This window comes from Squalius cephalus (genome assembly GCF_949319135.1).
Source record: "Squalius cephalus genome assembly, chromosome: 20".
Classification (NCBI taxonomy): Eukaryota; Metazoa; Chordata; class Actinopteri; order Cypriniformes; family Leuciscidae; genus Squalius; species Squalius cephalus.
Window position 1 is genome coordinate 3,932,604 of NC_137141.1, and position 21,069 is coordinate 3,953,672.

Consider the following 21,069-nt stretch of genomic DNA (forward strand, 5'->3'; position numbering starts at 1 on the left):
TACTCATAAGAGACCAGAAAAAATGCTCTTCCCCACCCTGCCAGGCTCCGTCCCCTTTCTGTCCAGGTGTTGTTCATCAAAGTAAAAGTAAAATCCTGTGCTGGCATTTAATGAAGACGGAAGCATCTCGACACTAAGCGTTGAGTTTCCTCATTTAGATTTTCTTGATGGAACATCAGTATGATCAGCATGACCTGTCCACAGATACATTTCCACACAGGTGAGTGTTATGCAACAGTATCGCTTATTTTCTACCTGGTGCAGTGTCCCACTCCACGGCCATTTTGTTTTGCTAATTACATTATTTTAAATACATTTTAATATAATGCTAAATACATGTTTACGGTTTAAAGTAGACTAATTAATTTGCATTCAGAAAACCAATCTGTGTCAATCTTCCTTGTAAAAACAATAGTTACATTTTTGTATTCGAATATTTAGTTCCGGACATCATATACAGGAGTTTCAAAGAGTTTGTTTTCTCTCATAGATTTATCAGCACAATATAAACCTGTCTTTTGATAGTGTTGACATAGAAACGCATAAATCGGAGTCTGAGGACATGAACAGCTCCGGGAATTACGTCACGGGTCACATAATCTCAAAATTATAGTTATGACGTGAACGCAGCATAAGCTTGTTTTTTGGTTCAGGAGGAACCGTAAAAGGTGGCTATATGGAGGTTATGACAAAACTATTTGCATTGTGTAAAATAAATGAATTGAATTGAAGTGTTATGTAACACAATTGAATATTATGTGGCATTTTACATAGTTCTGAATTAGATATTTTTTTAAACTTGAATATTGAACATTTGAAATTTAACACAACTGACATGGTTTCATGGCAGAATTTTTGGTCAGAGGTCATCCACCGGGAAGAATAGAGGGTCCCAGAAAAGTCGAACGGAGCATTTTGGCCAATTACAGCTGCTGTTTGTTTGTGGTGCTCAGTGACTGTCTGTCCACAACTCTGCATAGCCTGAAGTTTGGTTTATCCTCACCGATTCGGCACGAACGCGAAGGTGCGCTGCAAAAATGACGTTGTAGGCCCACACTCGATCGGCCCAAAGGTCTCTACGTGTTACTCGTGGCAAAGTATTTTTGATTAAACGAAATACATTTTCTCATATGTATTCTCTCGTTATTTTATCTGACTCCATAAATGAAAAGGTTTTAATGATATCTGTGGATCATTAATTATGAGGGAATGTTTGACTGTTTCTTTTAACTCTAATGTCAAAGTCAGAATAATCAAATGTAACAATGTATTATGTCAGATAAATGTATCATGCCAATTTCATAATCAATTCAGGGATAATCAATACAATAACATCGAATGCTCTAGAATAAAGAGAAAAGATGCGCACCTAATATTAAAATATATGATGCTAAAAGAGTTTTGGTCACTCTTAGCATCATGGGCCATCTTGAGTTACAAAAAGGCCAAGAGCCCTTTGCTGCATTTCATTATATAGACAGATCCTCTTTCACATGGAAACATGTGCTAACAATGGGAATTTACATTCAGAGGTTACACCTTTTGAGAGCATGAGACCACATTGTCACTTCACGTGACGTGTGCACCTTACTACTTCTCACCGCTGATTCCTGATGGTTTAGAGCATGGGTTCCCAAACTTTTTAGCCCGCGACCCCCATTATAAATAAGCTGCTGCCCCGCGACCCCGCACCTCCCCCTCCCCAGGGTCCTAAATGAGCTTTTTGGCTCACCTGCCACGGGGACTAGTAGATGAAAAAATCCACCTGCCAAGCATATTTTTTACGGCCAAAATAATAAACAGCCTTTTTTTGTCACATATAGGCTACATTCATTTCAGTACTTTTAATTGAGATAATAAGGTATAGGCCTATTATGTTGAATACAAACATAAATGTCCAGAGCAAAATTTAAAATGTAGGCCTATACTAAAAAAAATCTCTATATAAATATATTGATCAAAATGTGAGAAATATATGAAATATTACTATCATTGGGGTGAAATAAAAAAATTGTTTGTCAGTTTTGTTACCTAACTCATGTGGAAGGGAAGGCAGAACGTACTCGGTTACTTGCGTAACCTCGGTTCCCTTAGAGATAAGGGAACGAGTATTGCGTTGCAAACGCTATGGGAAAACTCCTTTTCTCGAGAAAATAACGGCCATGGTGTGTAAAGCAGAAGCAGCCTGGCCAGCGGCGGAGTATGCACGATTCGCGAGTGCTGAAGACGTTCTGCACGGCTTAGATGGGTGCGAAGCCTTTGCTCTCCAACTGCCAGCAGGACACAAATGGGCGGCGACCGCTTCTACCAGTGGCGGGAGCTTTTTCCTCAGCGCCGTCAAAAGATAGAGCGTTAACTGTACGTACACACCGCCGCCGACTTGAGCTGCAAAGAAGCTCTGGCCGTCCTGTCAAGGACGCTTGTCAAAAAGTACGGGGAAGCTTGACGCTTGGCCGCTCTGAATAGTGAGTGCGCGCGCGCGGCCGGGTCTCTCTCTCTCTCTCTCTCTCTCTCTCTCTCTCTCTCTCTCTCTCTCTCTCTCTCTCTCTCTCTCCCGCGCAGAAGAGCGCGTGCGCGCTGAAAATTTCATATTTTCTCGCCAAACAGAAAATCTACCCGGTGTGATTGTACGTGCGAAAGGGTTAAATTAATTGCAACAAAATTATATAGGGCCTATATATTTTTTCCACTTTTTTTATTAATAGAAATCATCTCGCGACCCCCCGGGAACCACTGGTATATAGCACACTGAAAAATAGTGCTCGGCTTGGCGACCCAGGGAATGACTGGTTTAGAGGACAATTACTCTGAGTCGCCTTGGTCCTGAGACTTCCACAGACGATATGTGTACATTTTTAATATTTAGACCACTTCCATTATTGATTGCTATCAGAATGTGAAGAGAGTTTCAACCAGAATAACAAAAAGTGTTTATGAAATAAATTGCCTACCTTACCTTAAAGAATTAAAAGTTGGTAAAACTTTATTTTCATGCAAAATGGCTCCATTTCGTGATTTCCTGAGAGTTATTAGTGGTAATTAATTTAATATTAATTTAATTTAATTTAATAAATATTCTAAATTCATGTTCTGTTTCAGTTCAGTCCAGATAAAAAGATTAAAGTTATCTGAACCAGCTGTGTGTCCATGAAGAGCGACCGGTCAATGGATCCTCCACGTAACTAATAGTGGACACACTGATCCTGGGTTTAGGTGAGTGCTTTACTAAACCATTTATCTTACTAAGAAAATTGTTCATTATTAATGCTGTAAAGGGACTAAAGTGCCTGTATGTAATGTGTTTCAGACGTTATTAATTAAAAGATTTTAAACAGCTTACATATGTTGATTTGCACTTGCTGTAAATCTCCAACAGCATAATAAATATTAATGGAATAATTCATTCACCCGAATCAGTTTATTACAAAAGTGATTAATTTAAGAGTGTGATTTATATTCACTTGTGTTCAACTTCACTGCACAGACCAGATCCTCCAGACCCCAGCTGTGTGTCCATGAAGAGTAACCAGTCAATCGATCCTCCACGTAACTTTAGTGGACACACTGATCCTGGGTTTAGGTGAGTGCTGTACTAAACCATTTACCTTGTTACATCTGTCAACAGTAAAATCCCTGGTGTTAAATTAACACCGCTCTGTGTTTATATGGGAATCACCAGCAGCGGTGGTGTAACTTTGTTTGCAAAAGTGGGTGGGACAGGAGTGTGTGTGTGTGTGTGTGTGTGTGTGTGTGTGTGTGTGTGTGTGTGTGTGGTGGGGGGGTTATTGGGGGTTGCTAATACAATGCTATATAAGATATGTATTGCAAAAAAAAAATGATGACGATGTCCAGAAATCAGTTTCAATAGTAGGCTACATTTAGTTTAATGTATCAACATAGAACTCTTGTTTAATGTGATCATTTCATTCTTATTTCTACTATAATACAATATATTGGTAGTCTCAAGATTCTTCACATCAGTGAATAAATACATAGATCTGCTATCAACATTCGTATTCACTCATGGCCTGGTGTTAGAATTTTGGTTAAGCGTGACAAAGTGTCTGGGTTCTAATCCGCCCTCATATCTTTTTTTTTTTTTTTTTTTTTTCTCATTAAAATATTCAGTGATTGTGTATCAGAGCGGGGCACGTTTGTGTGCATTTAGTTTTGTGATTTCACCAGAATGAATAGAGAGTCTCTGCTATAGCGTTAAGCAATAGTTTAAAGCACTCATCTCTGTGTGAAGAGCCAAACGAGAATAACAGCAGCAATGAACAAAATCAACTGGATATTTTTTTTATTATGTACAATATTTGCATTGGGTACATCCGTGCAGCGAGATGTTGTGACAAACAAAAAAAGTGGTGGAGACATATCAACCGGTGTTAGAGTTAATTAGATAGTTGAGTGATGATTGAGCATTATTGAAGACACCTGGGGCCCGTTCTTCGTACGTCGCTAACTCAGTTAGCTGGATTTGATTGTTGGCGATTTGGCATGATCTTGGATTGTTTGGTTCTTCGAAGCTCATCCTGGACTTGCTGTCATAGCAACAGGTGCGCAAGCTTAAACCTGCTCGGGAGCAGGCTTATTTCATGTTAACAGGATTAGACTGCGGCTCATAAGCGGAGCTGATACGGAAAGTCCAGCGCACCGCGATAGTGCACTTTCTGAGATATATATTTTTTCTCGTGATTTGTGAGATTGTCGTTTACATTATTAATTTGTTGGAAACGCACATTTATTTTCGACTTGTCGGAGTCAGGCTTTAACTACAGCACAAACTGTTTGCATTGCCCTAAGATTATTTGCAAGTGGCTCTTTCCTTTACACTATTGGAGATGCGGAGAACTTGATGGAAAGTGCTGTCTGTCGTGTCATTCGGAGTTTACCTGGCGCTTTTAGGTTTAAAAAACAGTTTTAGGTTTTTTTGTGGCATTTCGAAGCCACTTAAGACCCAATGTTGTAAAACAGTTTTTTTAAAGCAGTTTTTTTTAGGCTATCATATTTTTTTATGAGGATCATGCAATCACCATGCCGATTACAGTAGCCTATATGTCACTCAGGCTTAAAGGGATACTCCACTTTAAAATGAAAATTCTGTCATCATATACTCACCCTCATGTTGTTTCAAACCTGTATGAATTTCTTTCTTCTGCTGAACAGAAAGGAAGATATTTGGAAGAATGTCAGTAACCAGACAGTTTCTGGTCTCATTGACTTCCATAGTAGGACAAAAATATACTATGGAAGTCAATGAGACCAGAAACTGTCTGGTTACTGACATTCTTCTAAATATCTTCCTTTCTGTTCAGCAGAAGAAAGAAATTCATACAGGTTTGAAACAACATGAGGGTGAGTATATGATGACAGAATTTTCATTTTAAAGTGGAGTATCCCTTTAACGTGATTGGTACCATAGACTATAGGCTGCCATCAAGGCCTCAATGAAGGGGATTATGTGAACAGAAAGGTGGTTCACAATGTAAATGTGCAGCCCAGTTACTATTGTGATTCTTAATATTCCAGATTATATCAAATAAAAAAAGGCATTTGACTAAAATCTTCCATATCACAAATGTGAAAGCAAAATGGCCAGGATCTGTGCATGACTTAAGAATTTTCAGAGATTCACATTTATGCACAAATTTGAAAGTGGTAAGGAAAGTTCCACAATTAAATATCAAGCTCACTGTATTACATACACTTATGCTGATCCTAACAGAACTGCATTTTTTCATAGTTAATTATGACATGTTCCTGCCTGCAGACAGGTGTTTTATGACCCCATTCCCTGACCCAAACCAGTTACAATGCAGCTCTAGCCAGGACAAGGGCACACAATGAAATAAACTTTGGTTAAAGGGAAGATTTCAGTGTCTGAAAAGTCTGAGGGTTGCACACCTGACAGGGCCTGTGACATTGTTGCATGTGCCATATTACACAACATTGCCAAAAAAAAAAACAACAACACTTTTCATTAAATGTTTAATAAAAGACAAATATGCTTAGTTCCTTGAGTTTTATTTCAATTGTTCTTTGTAAAGAAAAGCCAGTGGTCAAGTGCCTGCAACAAGAGATATTAGACACATGCCTCATGCAACAAATAAAAAGTAAAAGTTGTCTATACACTGCCCACCTGTAGGCCTATGTCTCCTCTGTCTGGGCAGACTCTTCTGTAGGCCTTTCTGTAGATGTGGAATCCTGCAACTTATATTGCAGCCATAAAGCATACAAGTATAAATGAAGTAAAGTTATTTATGCACTTGCAGGTAGGCTAGTTCCTCCATATGACAGTTATCTGAGAGGGTTTATTCACTGTCCAGTGCAATGGAAACAAATGGACATTACAAAGTCGTATACTTTCTTTCCTTTGGAAAGTTAGAAAATGTCCACTTACTGCACATATTTCAGCCACCACTTTCTTGGGAACAGAGACAAGTGTTGGTGTATTATGTAAAAGTGCACAAAAGAGGAAAACACAATGTCATTACAATGAACTACACTCGGAAAAATGTGATCAATAACTCATGGCAAAATATTTTTACATTAACATAAGTTTATCAGTTTTCACTTTCACAAGTCAACGCAATTCATCATTACTCAAGATTTAACAGTTGAAATGACTATACGGCCTTAACTTAATGCAGCAAAAATTATTTTACAGTGTAGGCTACTAAGATCTTTTTTTCTCAGCCTTTTTCTTGGTTGCTTTTATAAACAGACAACCATTTATTTAACAGTGCCTTTTATAAAGGAGACTATAATATAACTAAAAATTACCATTATGTAGAATATTTTTGTACTTCACTTTTATTTGTTCCCATGTTCTAGTGTGGTGACTGACATTACAATGCACAAAGTAATTATGCAATTATTAAAATACAAAAATATAGGCTAATAAGTGATAGAAACATCTAACATGGCCACTTTTAACGGATTTAAATTGTCTGCTACTTTTTTGCCAGCCCTCTCTCCTGGCTTTTGCAGACTTTGAGGTGTTCCCTGGCGTTTTGATTAAACATTAAAATTTCGAATAAACTTCGACTATTAGTTCTTGCTCTGCTGAGGAGAAAAACTGAGCGCGCTCTTTGGCCACGCTGAGCAGCCAATAGCAGCGTTGCTGATCAATGTTTCTACTATCGATACATATCCCCTTTTATACTGCATGAACGCGCAATTATCTCAGATAACTCAATCCAGCTATACTAATCATATCCGGTAGGTGTTTTCGAAGAACCTAATTAGCCGGATCATGATTAGCACGATGATATCATCTTGGATGTCTCATTTGATCTCGGATGTTTTAAGCAACGTACGAAGAACGAGCCCCTGATGATAACAAGCAGAATCACTGAAGAAAAGAAATCAACTGAAGATAAAAGAAGATATACACGTGGCCGGCTATTTTCATTAACGGACATTTTACCCTCTCCGTTTTCAAAAATAACATCGTTATTTACCCTCACTAACCCTAACCCTAACCCTAACCCTAACCCTAACCTGTCAGTTTTCAGAAAAGTGTTTGTTTACACAAACCCGTGTATATATGCCGTCAAGAGCATGCCAAACCTGTAGGTGGCAGTGTAACGAGAAGCTCAAGACCACGTTAGCCAATCAGAATCCCGAAAATGGCATCAACAGCAATGAATCACTTCCTCTTTCTCTTTTGAACAAAGACGCAGGTGCAAGTTCTGTCACATATTGTGACGTCGGCTGCCTAAAACTCAGTTTTTCTCAGTTTACATGCAAACATTCTCTGTTTGCGTGTAAACGAAGGGCACAAACAAAGGGAAATATCTCCGTTGTTCAAAATAATCATGTACGTGTAAACGGGGCCAGAGTCAACGGAACCAGCGATCCAGCCATCAGATCACTGCACTCCACCCACTTGATAACTATCACCTGAATTTTGAGTTCTCCTCAGTGTCTGGTCTCGTCTATGACTAACGCCACAGACTACTCACCTGAGATTCCTTCATTCTGAACTACTTACCTGAAGTCCCGTTCTTCCCATCATCGCCGATCTTCATTACCCTGGTTCTTCCCATCTTCATCTGCCTGCAAAGATATACATCATTACTGTCAGCTTCTCCAGTTCAAAGATCATTATTCATCGCATCTGCATTCCATCCCTGCATTGCTCTTCCCTCTGCACTACTATATAAACTTGTTATACTCACTAAACCTTGTCTGTCCTCTTCTGATTGTGACCGTATTAAGGGCATTTTCACACTGGCAGTTTAGTCGGTTGCACTCAAACTGTGACACGATTTATGTGAATGTGAAAGCAACACGGACTGTGGCGTGCACTTGTTCAGGAAGAAAGATAACCTGCGCATGCGCTTTAGAAGATGACAATGTATTTAGTTCAACAAAACACATGTAAGGGATGATAGTGTTAATGATTTAACTCGGATACGAGCGAGAGTGAGTCTGCAGTGTGTTCTCGGATAGTGAGGGCTTTAAAATTGTCATACAGTATCTTTGTCCGAGTTCCCATGTGTCTCTTGCATTGCATTATCTATGCATACATTGACGGATCTCAGAAAACATGTCCGCCATCGGCCAATGAATTTCTATTAACTGTTAAAAATTTTAAATCCATATATTTCCTATGGTAAATTTCCTGTATTGACCGTAAATGGTCATTTCCATCTATGATTGAGATGATAACAGGCTTGCTAAATAAAACGCATCTTTTTACGCAAGGCCTTAAATCGCTTGAACCCCGATAATTGCTGCTTGCAGCCATATTTCTAAAATAGTCTTACTGCGCCCTCCCTTTTATTACTCTGGACGCCCCCCAGTTTGGAAACCACTGCTGTATTCAATGCATTTCAGAATGAAAAGCTTAAGTCTGATAGGCTATGTGAATATAACCAGTATAACAGTTGCACTTGCTGTTATGTCTCCAACAGCATAATGTGTTTTAATTAAATTATTCAGTCACCTAGAACAATCAACCCTTACAAAAGTGATTAATATAAGAGTGTGTGAATAATATTCATTTGTGTTTCTTCACTGCTCAGACCGGACCCTCCAGACCCCAGCTGTGTGTCCATGAAGAGTGACCAGTCAATGGATCCTACACTGAAGTTTAGTGGACTCACTGTTCCTGGGTTTAGGTAAGTGCTGTAATAAACATTTACATTTACTCAAAGAGACTATAGTGTCAAGGACCCTGACACAATAAAATATCTTGGTACAATGTGTGTATATATATTTTTTCTTTATCTTACAGTAGTTGCCCTCAACATGCCAAAGCCCTCAAGACATTCAGATCGAACATGAGAAAGAAGTTTCAGTGTCTTTATGAGGGAACAGCAAAGCAGGGAAACCCAACACTGCTGAATGAGATCTACACTGATCTCTACATCACAGAGAGTGATTGTGGAGAGATCAATAATCAGCATGAGGTGAGACAGATTGAGACTCAATCCAGGAGAGCAGCAACAGAGGACACATCGATCAAATGCACAGACATCGTTAGACCTTTACCTGGACAAGACAAACCCATCAGAACTGTGCTGACAAAGGGAGTCACTGGCATTGGAAAAACAGTCTCTGTGCAGAAGTTCATCCTGGACTGGGCTGAAGGGACAGAGAATCAGGAGATCCAGCTCATGTTTCCACTTGCTTTCAGAGAGCTCAACCTAATGAAGGACAAAACACTCAGTCTTTCAGAGCTTCTGCATGTCTTTTTTCCTGAGACAAAAGAAATGAAACCATTTAGTGATGAATATAAAGTTGTCTTTGTTTTTGATGGTCTGGACGAGTGTCGTCTGTATCTGGACTTTAAAGGTCCCGTATTATGCCCCTTTTCACAAGATGTAAAATAAGTCTCTGATGTCCCCAGAGTGTGTATGTGAAGTTTCAGCTCAAAATACCCAACAGATCATTTTTTACAGCATGTTTAAATTGTAATTTTTTGGGTCACAGAAAAACGCGCTGTTTTAGTGTGTGCCCTTTAAATGCAAATGAGCTGCTGCTGGACGGCACAGGGGGCGGAGCTTCATGAGCTCGCGCACAGTCTCAGGACAATTTCATCTCACGGAAGGATGATAATATCAGAAACTCTCAGTAACAGTGTTAATTTCGAGTCGGACAATAATGCCTACAGAGTCAGAGTGCTGTATAGAGATGAAACAGGTATAGTTTAGTAGTTTAATTACGGTTATTATAACGTATTTGTCATCTGCTTGTATGTATCCATTATTTATTAATAGCCTACAAGTCTGCTGTCTGAATGATGATCAAACATATACTGATGAGTTTAATAAAGTTTATTGTACATCACACAAAAGATGAAGCGTCAGTTTTACTTCAGAAAATCACCTAAGAGCTGAGTAAACACAGTAAGTTATAAGAAGTGCGCAAGTACATAAACGAATTTCGGTGGAGTTGAGGGAGCATTCCTGTGGGCGGAGGTTAGTCAAAACACATTTCTAGTGACGTCATTAAAGAAGGAAGTAGAGGGGTGTAGTCCAAACGGGCCGTTCGATGTAGTCGACTTCTGTTAAATAAAATATCTCGCTTGGCATTGAACTTTGAGCTTTATAATTTTACAGATATTATTTATACTCTAACAACAACATTACACACTAACTAAAGTTTGAAACATGGGATCATGAAGAACGGGACCTTTAATGTGAAACTGTGTAATATATCTGAATCAGCCTCAGTGGACGTGCTGCTGACGAACCTCATTGCGGGGAATCTGCTTCCCTCTGCTCTCATCTGGATCACCTCCAGACCAGCAGCAGCTGATCTCGTCCCCTCTGAGTGTGTCCATCGAGTGACTGAGGTACGAGGATTCAATGATCCACAGAAGGAGGAATACTTCTGGAAGAGAATCAGTGATCAGAGTCTGGCCAATAAAATCATCACACACCTGAAGTCATCAAGGAGCCTCTTCATCATGTGTCACATCCCAGTGTTTTGCTGGATCTCAGCCACTGTTTTAGAGAAGATGTTGAGGAAATCATGGAAAGGAAAAATACCCAAGACTCTCACTCAAATGTACACACACTTCCTGATCATTCAGACCAACATCAAACATGAGAAGGACTATAAGAAGAAAGTGAAAGATGAAGACATGATCCTCAAACTGGGGAAACTGGCCTTCTAGCAGCTTGTGAAAGGCAACCTGATCTTCTATGAGGAAGACCTGAGAGAGTGTGGCATTGATGAGACAGAAGCATCAGTTTACTCAGGATTGTGCCCTCAGATCTTCAGAGAGGAGTTGGGCTTGTATCAGGGGAAACTCTTTTGCTTTGTTCATCTGAGCATTCAGGAGCATCTAGCAGCTCTTTATGTGCTGCTTTCATTCCTGCTGTACAAGAGGGATGTGCTCAATGAAACCCTCAGCTCAAAACATGCACACGAGTTCACGTGTCACACGATATCTGACCTGCACCAGAGAGCCGTGGACAAGGCTCTGCAGAGTAGAAATGGACATCTGGATCTTTTCCTGCGTTTTCTTCTGGGTCTCTCACGGGAGTCAAATCAGACGCTCCTGAAAGGCCTTCTGACACATGTTAGAAACATCTCGTTCAGCAAAAAGAAAACGGTTGAACACATTAAGACAAGAATAAGAATGAATCCCTCACCAGAGAAATCCATCAATCTGTTCCACTCTTTAAATGAACTGGGTGATCATTCTCTCGTAAATGAAATCCAGAAGTGTCTCGGATCTGGAGGTCTTTCAAGCACCAGACTGTCCTCGTCACAGTGGTCAGCTGTTGTCTTTGCTCTTTTAACCTCAGAGTGTTTGGATGAGTTTGAGTTAAAGAAATACATAAGCATCAGTCAAGGCCAAAACCTCACATCACCAGATGAAGTTCTTCAGAGGCTCTTGCCTGTAGTTGAAGCCTCCAGATCAGCTCAGTAAGTCTGAGGACAATCATCAGGTGTGTGTGTGTGTTAGACTTGTAGTCAAGACAGACTAAACCAAGACCAAGACACTACCAAGACTAGAGGGTATCGAGACCAAGACAAGACCAAGACCAAGTCAAGACCAAGACCAAGTCGAGACCAAGACCGAGACCAAGTCGAGACCGGAGGAAAAAAAAACAGACTAGTGTTGAAGCTACGCAACAACTTGTATGAATTCAAGAACAGCAGCATACTAGGGTTCAGCCGCAGTATACATTCAACACATATTAGACGGTATTACTTATTACTAACAATACAGACAGACCATGTAATGTGTGTGACTGTGAGCTCACTATAAATGTTTTTGCAGACTGGGTGATATGTGTAGCAATTGCATGACAGCTAAGCCTATCTTCGTGAAAAAAAGGTTAAATATTATTATTTTTAATGACATTAATGTGCAATGGGGAGTGTAATACAATATTTTCCTATGAACCACAGCGTGTTTAACACACAAACGATAAGTTCAGTTAAATTAAGCGAAATTAACAGTTTTGTTTTGATGGTAGCTTATTCCTTACCCGTCGAAGTTTATGGTTTGAATCGATCTGCCATGCTTTCTGTTAATTTGTGTTTGTTCTTTGCATCGTTTATCTACTTCTGTTAATTTATTTAAGTGTAGACAAAGCTTCCATGCAGGATCTGGGTGCTTGCTGTGTGAAAAATCGATCGTGTAGTAATGCATTTAAACTCGCTTGCGCGTGCACGCGAAGGGGAGTGCGATTTGTCCGGGGAGTCGGATTTCCGAGTGGGCGGGTTATGATGAGCTTTTGGGCTGGAAATCCCCGTCCCAATCTGGCAACACTGCGCGAGGACAGTCAGTATGGCAAGCTGTTTTAACATTTAATCCTTTCAACCGACTAGTATCTATTTTCATGCTACTAGTACTTATTTTTTAGATACTAGTATCTATTACATTAAGTACTAGTACTCATTAGCTACTAGTGCTTATTCTTTAGGTACTAGGGCCTATTCTTTAGATACTAGTGCTTATTCTTTAGGTACTAGTACCTTTTTAAAGATACTAGTACTTATTCATTAGATACTAGTTCTTATTTATTAGATACTAGTACTTATTCATTAGATACTAGTTCTTATTTATTAGATTCTAGTACTTATTCATTAGTTATTAGTACTTATTATTAGATACTAGTACTTATTCATTAGATAAAGTACTTATTCCAATAATGACTAGTAATTATTCTTTTGTTAGTAGTAACAAATAATTTTTTTTGCCATTGACTTCTATGGGGATCTGTGACTGTCATTCAGATATCAACTATTCAGTTCTGACTAGTATGTATTCCAATTGTGACTAGTACATGTATATTAGAAACTAGTAGTTATTAATTAGGTACTAGTACTTATTTTTTAGATACTATTACTAGATACTAGTATGTATTCAATAAATACTAGTACTAAGTCATTAGATACTAGTACCTATTAAATAGAAACTAGTACTTATTCATTAGATACTAGTGCCTATTAATTAGATACTAGTACTTAATAATTAGCTGCTAGTACTTGTGTACCTATTTATTAGATACTAGTATTTATTCCAAATGTTACTAGTAAGATTTTTTATTTTACTAGTAGGATTTTTTATTGAACTCTACAGTGGCCATTCTGACTAGTCAAAACATAAGACTAGTAAAATAGCAGTTGTGACTAGTAAAATAAGAATAGTTACTAGTAACAATTACAAAAGATACTAGTGCCTAATAAAAAAGTACTAGTATCTATTGAATAAGTACTAGTAGCTAATTAATAAGTACTAGTATCTAATTAATAGGTACTAGTATCTAATGAATAAGTACTAGTATGTAATGAATAAGTACTAGTAGCTAATGAATAGGTACTGGTATCTATTTAATAGGTACTAGTATCAAATGAATAAGTACTAGTATGTAAAAAATAAGTACTAGTACCTAATAAATAACTACTAGTATCTAATATATATTTACTAGTCACAATTGGAATACATACTAGTCAGAACCGAACAGTTGATATCTGAATGACAGATCCCCATAGAAGTCAATGGCAAAAAAATGTATTTGTTACTAGTAACAAAAGAATAGTTACTAGTCACTATACTGAAATAAGTACTAGTAACTAATGAATAAGTACTAGTATATATTTAATAGGTACTAGTATCTAATAAATATGTACTAGTATCTATTGAATAAGTACTAGTAGCTAATTAATAAGTACTAGTATCTAATTAATAGGTACTATTATCTAATGAATAAGTACTAGTATCTAATGAATAAGTACTAGTACCTAAAGAATAAGCACTAGTAGCTAATGAATAAGTACTATTACTTAATGGAATAGATACTAGTATCTAAAAAATAAGTACTACTAGCATGAAAATAGATACTAGTCGGTTGAAATGATTAAATGTTAAAACAGCTTGCCATACTGTCTGCGCAATGAAAGCCAGTAGCAGAAGCCGAGGGATATGCTTTATAAAGCGGCTTTCTGCCACTGGAACTCATTCTCCTTCACAGACGATCTCCTCCTCTTCGCTGAGACTCTCCGAGAACAGAAGCATCAGACAGCCGATCCAGCGATCTCTCCTCAATAGTAACACTGAGCTCAATATGCCTTTACCGGACTCTACACCTGAAACACCTGTAGCCCGGCCAGCTTTGTCTTTTTCACAGATACTGCAGTGGTTCGCTTGTGTCAGTGGTCTGGTTTCAGTTGGATTTCAATGCTCGTCTTCTCCAAAGCTACGGCTCGTCGCACAGCTCTTTTCGACAGCAAGCATGATCGGTTCAGGTGTACTTCACTTGGTGGAAGTGTTCTCAGAGTTTAGCTGGATTCACCTGATTTCAGCTGTGAACCAGATTGGATGTGGTGTGATTCGGGAGTTCAGAGGATTTCAGCGTTTGACCAGAGCAGCTCAACAAGCCGATGACAACATCATATAATGCGGTGATCCAGGCAGTCGAGGAAACTGAGGAAAGATGGAGATGAATAATCACTAATCAATAACGAATGAAAAGGAAAAAAAATGACTAAGAAAAAATAAAAACTTTTTTTTTTTGTATTTTAATGTTGTACTTAAATGACTAAATGTGACACTTCTCTGGTCCAGTATGTCTGTATAAACTGGCTTCAGAAACTACAGCCGCTTGAACAAACTTCAGTATCACTGAAGTTCAACAGAAGATCCTTCAGTCTGCATCGTCGTCTTTCATCTATCATCTTCAAGAGCGAATGTGATGGGACTGTTTTCCCGAAATTTCCTGACAGTTCTTGACAGGGGGTAATAGTGGAACTGAGTAACGGGCCCTTGGCGAAGAGGGGGCCCCACAAAGATATATTGATGTATATTGGTGTTGTGAGGGGCCCACCTCTTGGTTCTGTGACTGGGGCCCAACATTTGGTGCTACGCCCCTGGTTCTTGAGCTGTTACGTTGGTGTAGAGTTGATAAATGTTGCTAGCCCTTTAAGGTTGGGGTTACATGGTGTGTTCCGGTTGGACTGGTGGGAGTGTAGAACAGGAGAAACAAAATAAAAAAGACGTAACACGTTTGGTTGTTAAACCTATCCTGCGTTGTGTCAGTTATTGAGAAATCTACATGGTGTCAGAAGTGATCGAACATGGCACAAGGTCTCCGCCGTATTGATCCGTTAATTTTTGACGAGCACATTGCTGACAACTGGAGCAAATTCGAAAAAGAATGGCGCATATATTGCAATGCTGGTCTATCAGACAAATCGAAGATGGTGCAGGCGTACACTCTGCTGAATTTAGCAGGCCCCAACGCGGTGGAGAAATCCGAGGCTTTCACATTTGCCGAGGGAGAGGACAGAGAAGATCCCGACGTATTACTGCAGAAGTTTGCTGAACTCTGCTTGCCTACAAAGAACATTATAATGGACAGACACGTCTTCAACACGACCAATCAAAAACCTGGTGAGTCCATTCAGTCGTATGTTTCCACACTAAAATTACTCGCAAAAAAATGTGACTTTGGGATTTTAAATGACGAGCTAATACGTGACCGCATAGTTTGCGGGATTGAAAGTGACGGTGTGCGGAAACAGGTGCCAATGTATGCTTGTTATATGAGCAATCTAAAAAGAGTACAAAAGAACTGAAACACGAGGCTGAAGTATGTGCACCCAAGAAAGTGCCCATAGCAATGAAGGGGAAAGTCATGGCAGAGCATGCAGTGCGATCCGCCAAGCATCTGCTCGAGAAGTGCCATAGATTCAGGCTGCTTTACTCCACCTGCGTAACCTTCCACGCGCTGACCTGCCATCACCTGCCCAACTGCTCCTCTCCAGGCGTACGAGAACCTTTCTTCCTGAGCTGAAAGACAGACTGATGTCCTCTGCATGCTGCAACGTCAAGGCAGTGCTTACCAGGAGGAGAAAGGAAAGCAAAGCATACTATGACCGCAATGCCCACACCCTTCCACCCTTACAACAGGGTCAGACAGTTAGGATGCAGACGGCTCGTGGTTTTGACAAACTGGCAGTTGTACAGGGCCATGCTGCTCAACCTAAGCTATGTGGTGACCTCTCAGGGCAGACAGTACATAAGAAATCGACGTCTCCTCCTCTGTGTTCAAGAGCCTGCGCCCACTGAATGTTCAGAAGGTGATTATAGACCACTTTCACCAGCGTCACCTCTTACAACCCTCCTGTCATCTACAGTGTCACCATCTCAGAGCGAAGCACCTGCCACTGGTGATGTTGCTGCAACCGCCCGGCCTGTAGTGACTCGTTCAGGGAGAGTTAGCCGTCCTAACCCGCGTTATCAGGACTATCTCACTGGTTAAGGATACCCTTTCTATATATTACATGTTATACTATCCTTATTCACATGTTCAGTTGGTGAATGTTAGCTTACGGGAAGGGATATAGAGTTGATAAATGTTGCTAGCCCTTTAAGGTTGGGGTTACATGGGAAGGTGGATGTGGTCTGGTTGGACCGGTGGTAGAACAGGAGAAACAAAATAAAAAAGGCGGAACACGTTCGGTTGTTAAACCTATCCTGCGTTGTGTCAGTTATTGAGAAATCTACAGTTGGAAAACTCCTTGTAATGGTTGATTCAGTCTGTAACTCAGAACACGTCTGGACAGCATCAGTCTGATGTGGTTTGCCTAATGCTGATCGATTTCATTGGTGTGAACGGAAAAGGGAAAAGAAACTGTATTTCACTGCAAATATTTCATCCCCTCACAATGGCTCTTATTCTGACATCTTGTCTCGTATTGAGACCTTCTCAATGACACATTCAGTCAGTCTGCAGTTTCTTTTGTGCTTAATCCAGTGTTAAGACTAAATATTTATGGAAAACTTTGTAAAAGGTAGGTTAAATACATTCAGAGAACAGATGATATGATGGTAAGTAGAAGAAGAAGGTAAGATGATTTTATCCAGTTTGCAACTTTCTTCTGTGGAACAAAATTCAGCAAACCCAGATCCATCACTCGTTCTCTCGGGGAAGAACAATCATTTCAACAGCAGTATTCTGTTTACTTTAATGAACATTTGGCACATAATGTGTTTCTCAGCATGTATGAATGAGGTGTGTGTGTCTTTATTTCTTCTTCAGTGACGATGCACATTATTGATGGAAGCATCGACCAGAAACGTCACAAAACATCTTGAAGAGCTTCAATCTGGAAGAAGATCGGCAGAGACCGTAACTAAACCCCTGAGAAAGATAATCAGTGTTATTTGGTTTACTCTGTGAGATTTGTGTGTGTTTTCTAGCTGACATTGAGGAGCTTCTGGAGCATTTGATTGAAGAGTTCATCAGTTCTCTCCAAATTTCTACCAGCACGAGTTTGACTTCAACATCAACAGTATCTCACATTATAAAGTACTTGAAACACTGAATTCAGTGCATAAAGACCCTCATGTATCCCATAATCAGTTCTTCTCACGGTCCACAGTATAAGATTCAAACCATTATCCATCAAAACAAATATAAACACATTCAGTACAAGCGCTATATAACTCATGACAGACAGGTGTGTGTCCCACTGAGAACCTGTGATACAGGTATATTTATGAATTCCCCTAAAAACAGTCACTCGAACCATCATTTGATCCATCAGTAACAGCTTCTCTCCTGTTTCAACACAAGCACTTCATACAAAACTCAAGTAATATGCTAATATTTTATGAGTACTTCCTGTAATCAGCAGTTTGATCATTGCCTTCCTTTATTTTCATTTACCTCTTCCCTTTCTGCATCTTTTTTAAATTTTTTTTTTACTCATTTACAATTCTATAAGGATTATTCAATTCAATTTGGAATTTTACTATTATTTGAAATGCGTAAATCAAAAACATTACATTTTTGAGTGTAGTTTTAGGCTTCCAGTAGAGTTTATGAACCATGAGTGATTCCAGCCACTTCAACACAAAACTCTTGAGCGTCACAGATTTAATATCCGGACATTTGTGACTTGTTTGTTTTTGCAGCTTCGGTTCATGGCTTATAACGCTGTAACAAAGACTGTATGGCACTCTAGGTGTCAGTGGCCAGGGCCACCAAAGAGTCTTAATCCTCCACTGTGGACAGACTTTGTTTCAAAGTTGAAGACAGAATCATACATCCCTCCAGAAACAATTCTACTTCTGTCACTGATTCATGCGCGTGAGCTTCAGACTCCACATCATCATCATCATCATCATGAGAGAGAAACTCTAGCAGGGTTTGGGAGATCCATCGGTTGCTCTGGCTGACTATATTGGGACTGGAGAGGGCGCTCAAAGCTCCTCAGATCATATAATTTGGTGGAAAAATTAAAGAAAGGATCATTGAATGATCAAATGTAATGTACACATAAAAATGTATCTCTTTTTTTAATGTGCATACTTTCAACCCCAGTGATGTTCTGTGTGATTACAAATAAACAAACATACGCGAATGAATAAGCCCATTTGTCGTCTTTTTTTGTGAAAAAAACAGTAAATACCACTTTATTTCTATGATTAATGTGCAATCCTGACACAAATTAGTTATCATTGTATCACTTTTTATTGTAAAACATCAGTGCTTGTGTTTTACATCTATGTACAAACAGGGTTTCTGCAGCCATCTTCAAATCTAATTTAATGCTTTAAATGCCATTTTTAATGCCATACACTTATAGCCATCTAGTGGCTTTGATGTATTCGTCGTGTGACTGTATGCACTGAACAGTGACGTCCGTACCGTATGTTTCGGGACGAATGCATGTACCTACCGTTGCACCCCTACTATTAATGGTAAATGGTAATGGTAATGAATTGTAACCATTCAGTTTGACGATGATGATTTAGAAACGGCTCAGGAGACAGCTTAAAAAGTCAACTTTTATTTGCAGACATAAACATGTCAAATTCAATCAGCCTGAACTAAAAAAACTCTGAACTTTTAAAGGCTGAAACTTAATCTGTAAAATTCAAGTGCTAAAGAAACTGAACAGTTGTAAAAATAAGAGAATGCATGTGCCTTAATTCACTCCCTTTTAGTTTAAATCAGACTCAACATTTTTCAGTCCTATTTTTCAGTCTCAGACGAGTCTCTAGGCTTCAACGGTTTCTGATTTTATGTTGCAAGTCTCTCTCTACCAGAGTTTGGCCATGATAACAGCAGGAGGAGCTGAAGAAACTCCAGATCTCAGGAAGACATGCATGAAGAGTTTGATGAAGAAAAGCATTAAGTCGTTGCTCCTCACTTTTGTCATGCAGAGAAATCTGTCAGCAGCATCAACTGCAATAGACAAACGCAACAATAAAGTCATTAAATCACATTATATTATATAATGTATATATACACACACATACACACGTCACACTGGTACAGGAAAGTGATGTAAATTTGTTTGTACAATCTGAGTTTGAACACGAGGAAGACTAATGCATATAAAATATGTAACATCTGATTATTTACCGTTTATGCCCATATCATACTCTCTAAGCAAACACATTTAAAAAACAAATTTAAACTAATCTTCAAAATGTTCAAATCAAAGTATTTACTGAGTGAGAACACAGTTTATGCATATGGAGCCATGTACTGCCTTTATTTAGAAACTATCCGTATAACCATTAGCTTGCACGTGAAATTACAATTTTATGAAAAATAAATAAATAATGTGTTGTAACCATATACATCCAGCAGAGATCATTAATATTCTGTGACCAACTGCTCCTATCCCAACTTTGATATATTTTGTGAATAGATATATAAGTTCTAAGTTTAGAATTAGTTTTTGTTGTTTGGGAAGTTTTGAAGTTTTTGCAATAATTCCATTAAATATGCAAAAATGCCACAAAAAACAAATAGCAATTAAAGCTGCAAGCAGCGATGAAAGGGCCCTCGCACCCGTGCCATCAACACTCGGTGGCTTTAGGAAGGCAGAGCATGGTTGGGAAATGTACATTTAAGGAGGTATATATAGTAAGAGTATGTCAAAGTCAGTTACAAAATGTTTTGTATAATGGTGATAATAGCATGCTTCATGACTCAGCTAAGTGTTGCTAGCATGTTCAGTCTGTTTCTAGCATGCTTAGTACACAATAATTATGTGGTTAGTACTGCATTACTGTGTTAACCATGTCAGTTTCTGTTGCCAGTAGGTAGCGTTATGACTATAACTGAATATGAGCATGGATGTGTGTTCAGGACAGAACTCTTATCAAACATGTGAAGTTTGGTGCAAATTGGACATTGCCTTCTTGAGTAACAACAAAGTCATGTTTCATTGAATTAGCATTCTTTAGAACTTAGCTAAGCATTGTTAGCATGTTTTAACATGTTGCTAGAACGGCATCAACGTGTTAAACATGTCACTTCCTGTTGCCAGTTGGTGGCGCTATTACTATAACTGAACATTCTCATGTAGATGTGTTCAGGCCATGACTCTTATCAAAAGTGTGAAGTTTGGGGCAGATTGGACATTCCATGCCTGAGTTACAGCAAATTCCTATTTAATTGCAATAATAGCATGCTTTAGCACTTGGCTAAGAGTTTGCTAGCATGTTTTAGCATGTTTCTAGTATGTTGTTAGCATGTTTAACACTTGCTGGCACTTTTTTATATGTTATTAGGAGTCCACAACAGTGTTAAACATGTCACTTCCTGTTGCCAGCAGGTGGCGCTATGA

At 38.9% G+C, this 21,069-nt stretch overlaps 2 protein-coding genes across 2 annotated transcripts in view; one reads left to right on the forward strand and one right to left on the reverse strand.

The window, feature by feature from the left end:
- Window positions 1–3,099: 3,099 nt before the first annotated feature.
- LOC307148643 (NACHT, LRR and PYD domains-containing protein 3-like) lies at window positions 3,100–10,305 on the forward strand. The gene is made up of 4 exons (XM_079854315.1): window positions 3,100–3,213; window positions 3,485–3,580; window positions 9,036–9,131; window positions 9,248–10,305. The coding sequence occupies exons 2-4, from the start codon at window positions 3,516–3,518 to the stop codon at window positions 9,843–9,845; spliced, it is 759 nt and encodes a 252-aa protein (XP_079710441.1). The 5' UTR covers window positions 3,100–3,213; window positions 3,485–3,515; the 3' UTR covers window positions 9,846–10,305.
- Window positions 10,306–18,940: 8,635 nt separating this feature from the next.
- LOC307148012 (uncharacterized protein) overlaps window positions 18,941–21,069 on the reverse strand; it is a 38,592-nt gene continuing 36,463 nt past the window's right edge. The window contains exon 12 of the mRNA XM_079853185.1: window positions 18,941–19,673. The gene's annotated coding sequence lies outside the window, so the exon portion shown is untranslated. The remainder of the gene's footprint in view (window positions 19,674–21,069) is intronic.

What these genes read in the sequence shown, in the direction of transcription:
- LOC307148643 (XM_079854315.1), top strand. Translation starts at nt 3,516, where the DNA reads ATGAAGAGTAACCAGTCAATCGATCCTCCACGTAACTTTAGTGGACAC. An exon ending in CACACTGATCCTGGGTTTAG is followed by an intron (nt 3,581 to 9,035) that starts GTGAGTGCTGTA and finishes TTCACTGCTCAG; the next exon opens with ACCGGACCCTCCAGACCCCA. An exon ending in CTCACTGTTCCTGGGTTTAG is followed by an intron (nt 9,132 to 9,247) that starts GTAAGTGCTGTA and finishes TTTATCTTACAG; the next exon opens with TAGTTGCCCTCAACATGCCA.